The sequence below is a fragment of the Mesitornis unicolor genome, unplaced genomic scaffold, assembly GCF_000695765.1.
Source record: "Mesitornis unicolor isolate BGI_N332 unplaced genomic scaffold, ASM69576v1 scaffold1949, whole genome shotgun sequence".
Lineage (NCBI taxonomy): Eukaryota > Metazoa > Chordata > Aves > Mesitornithiformes > Mesitornithidae > Mesitornis > Mesitornis unicolor.
Genome location: NW_010207833.1, coordinates 54,410 through 58,224, shown reverse-complemented (window position 1 = coordinate 58,224; position 3,815 = coordinate 54,410). Strand labels below are relative to the sequence as shown.

Sequence of the window (3,815 nt, the reverse complement as noted above, 5' to 3'; positions counted from 1 at the left end):
TCCTATGCTCCAGCTTGCACCCATTTCCCCTTGTCCTGTCATTGGCTGTCACTGAGAAGAGCCTGGCTCCTTCCTCCTGACACTCGCCCTTTACAAATTGGGTCACAACAACTCCATGCAATGCTACAGGTGTGAGGAGGAGTGGCTGGAGAGCTGCTTGGCAGAGAGGGACTGGGACCACTGGTTGACAGAGGCTGAACATGAGCCACCAGTGTGCCCAGGTGGCTAAGAAGGCCAACAGCATCCTGGCCTGTATCAGCAGTAGTGTGACCAGGAGGACCAGGGTAGTGATCATCCCCCTGTACCCATCACTGATGGTTGGATATTAGGAAAGCATTCTTCCCTGAAAGAGTTGTCAGGCACCAGAAGGCACTGCCCAGGGCAGTGGTGGAGTCACCATCCCTGGAGGGATTTAAAAGATGGAGAGATGAGGTGCTGAGAGACATGGGTTAGTGGTGAACAGGTGAACTCAATGATCTTGAAGGTCTTTTCCAACCAAACGATTCTGTGATCCTATGTGATGTCAGCTTTCCTAAACAGTCCAGCAACAGGCCTTCACCTTGCGGTCAGTTCACTCTAAGTACTGGAGTATGTGCTCTTTCTCCACCAAAATGTTAAAGTTGGAGGAAACCATTTCTCATTATTAAGAGAGTTAAATGCAGCTGTAGAGTAAAAGCAAAGTAATGATTGAAGCAGCACGGTCTGAAGGAAGTTATTGGAGATTCTGACTCTGGACAGATTTCACGCAAGTGTTTTCTCCTGTCAGACTCACCAGCTTCAGAACAGAGCTGGGTACACCAAGAAAGGTGAGAGATATGACAGTTATTCAAGTGCATTAGTATCAAGATATTCTAGTTGAAGCTAGGGCAGCTTCATGTTAGCTTACTCCTTAACTTACAGCAACAGTAAATAACGTGGCTTGAGTAATGGAGGACTAAGTTACAAATTGACAGTTAAATTTATCTTTGATGAACAAGGTTTGCGAATTACAGTGCATGTCCTTGTTTTCTACAAACACCTCTCTATTCAGGTGGTGTGCAGTTAAGAGTACATGGCAGAGTCAACTTCCTGAGCCATCAGTGGGTGGGATGGAGAGACTGCCCATGCAGCAAAGTCTCATGGTTTTCACAGGGATGCAAAGCAAAGGGCTCCTTAGTCCTTTTCCTGTGTCAGTAGTTAAACAACATAATATTGAATAAGTCTTTCTTCTATAATTGCTCTTTGGAATTTGCCAAGTCGTACAGGAAATGCATTTTCATTTTTATTATCTTTTCTACAGCTGCAATAGCAATGTTTTGTACCCTTGTGTTCTCACTGTGTTCTCATAATGTTGAGAAATATTGTGAAACATTGCTGGTATTCATCAAACACTTAAAGACTTCTTTATACAGGGCCTTTTTTGTTGAGAGAAGTTATTATTAAATGCTTGTTGGATGCTACAGCACAAGTTAAAATACAGTGGTCTAAAATAAATATAATGATCTAAAATAAAAGCTCGTACATAACTGTCATAATGAATGTTGCCCAATATAATACCCTTTCTGCTTCCTTGCCTTTGTCAAATACCTGGGTCGTGTATTTCTGAAAATGAACATCATCCAGAGCGTTTCATGTTGAGAAAGAAGTCAAATATGAGATCCATTAGAGGAAGTATTCAACTTGAGTCTTATCTGTGTTATAGAAACATGCATGTGGGTGATGATGGATATTCCTATTGAAGTACAAATCAAATTAACCAATTTCCACATGAAGCAGTCTGTTCAATTCATCTTAGAGGAACTTCAGCATTTTTCCTATGCAGGCACATGTAGGTATCGATTGATAGCCAAAAACTGGTTTTGTTTAGCATTCGTCAAGATTATCTTACAGTCAGAGCTCACAAGGCCAATTAGTGCCTTCATTTGTGCTCTTGCCATTCCAGAAACACTAGTGAAATTGTTGCTCAAACCAAAAGCCTTGTTATCCTATATGCAAGTTTTAACTATTAAGGAGGGAAAAAATAAGGTTGACCAGTGAGGAAATGCTCTGATCTAACAACTTAAGGGAGATCCATCCCCAGCCAGTGGAAGGAAGATCAGCCTTCTAAGAAATTAAATAGCATTAGCATCAAAATCAGAGTGAGAACCAATTGTCTTTAGCCAATATATGAGATACAAATAAAAAAGTTACTCTGTAGATTGCTGCTGATCAGTAAAAGCTTTTCAAATTGCCTTTGCTGTACGCCTTACTTGGAGGGGTCTAGCAGAGCCTGAAAGGAGTGTTTTTGCCAACGATTCATCCAAGGCATTGTTTGGTTGGTGTAATTTGATGTCATACTGGTTACATCTGGTTCTTCGCAAGAAAAGTGAAATACTGCACTCCGCTGCTGTGTGGGGGAGGGCTTGGATTTGCGACCATTCTGTTTTGCTGAGCAATTAATGTGTATGTGTACAGGGATATCATGATTTTCCTGAATGAACAACTCTGTATGACTGTGCTTCAGCATGCTGAATTGCAAAACATCCTATGAACTTGTATACAAGTCTGAAATGTTGCTGTTGCAGCTATAGAAAATATAGTAAACATATCTGATCCAATTAGAATTAATTAGTTGTGGGTTTGTTGTGTAATGTCCTTACAAGGCAGGGTGGTTTCAGTGGCTCTGATGGACAATGTGCAACCAGGGAATGGCAGGGCAGAGGCTCAGGGGGGCTAAAAGATGGGGGAGTGGTGTCAGCTTATAAATTTTGATTTTTAATTTTTTTCTTAAATTGGCCTGAAAAGCTATATTACACAGAATGACAGACTGGTCAGGGTTGGAAGGGCCCTCTGGGGATTATCCTGTCCACCCTGCCTGCCAGAGCAGTATCACCTAGACCAGGTCACACAGGAACGCGTCCAGGCGGGTTTTGAATGTCTCCAGAGAAGGAGACTCCACAACCTCTCTGACTTTGTAGAGTTCACAGTGTGCTCACGAAGGTGACAGCATTTACCTTAACCAAGTCTGGTGTCAGCAGGGAGGAGGAGGTGAGTGCTGGAAGGAAAAGCCTTTCTGGACAAGCCCACATTGCCAATTCCTCTTCCTCCTTCTCAGCAGACACGGAGAGGAGGTCACTCCGTGGCTTTAAGGGCACAAGTGGGCAGAGCAGGACTTGAAGACCTGGCTCTAGCAATCTGAGGTCACCCAGTGCCGCACCAGAAACCCGCCATGGCCAAGCCAGCCAGCCGTAGGCCATTGGCAGAGTTGACGTGAATTCTTTTCTAAATGGTGTGAAACCTAAAGAGGATCTTTGTCAGTAGGAGAGCTCTGTGAATTGTTTTGAGATTTTTTAATTATTTTTTTAAATTACATCATTGTACTTTTCATTTCAGAGCGATTCCTGTAGGAAATCTTCAAAATCCAAGCGAGACAAGGAGAAACAGACTTGCAAGAGTTGCAGTGAAAGCTTTAACTCCATCACCAAAAGGCGGCACCACTGTAAGCAGTGTGGGGCAGTAAGTATCAGAACACACGGAGCTTTCCAGTTCATTCTGCAGAGGCCTTTGAAGAATTTTTTTTTTTTTTATTCAGTGCAGGAGCTGAAAGATGTTCTGGTTCATGGCAGGTCACTGACAGAGCAGATCTTGCCACTTGCTTTACCTCCTGGGAATCGGGATAAAAAGAACAAAACCCTGGTGCAAGAGGCCTAGTCTGTGCTGTTTTAAAGGCAAATACAGCACTTTATTGGATAAAAAGAAAGGTGGTGTCTGCCCTGGGGACGTGCATGTGTCTGCAGAAACAGAACGGTTGTCTGACAGCTGTGCTTCCCATGGCAGCTCTCTCTGGGATGAACTGA

General features: G+C 43.1%; 1 protein-coding gene across 1 annotated transcript in view; it reads left to right on the top strand.

Annotated features, from left to right (window-relative positions):
* Positions 1-3,815, top strand: part of FGD3 (FYVE, RhoGEF and PH domain containing 3) — a 52,432-nt gene that overhangs the window by 36,294 nt on the left and 12,323 nt on the right. The window contains exon 15 of the mRNA XM_010192255.1: positions 3,352-3,474. Coding sequence (XP_010190557.1) covers positions 3,352-3,474 — 123 coding nt within the window. The remainder of the gene's footprint in view (positions 1-3,351; positions 3,475-3,815) is intronic.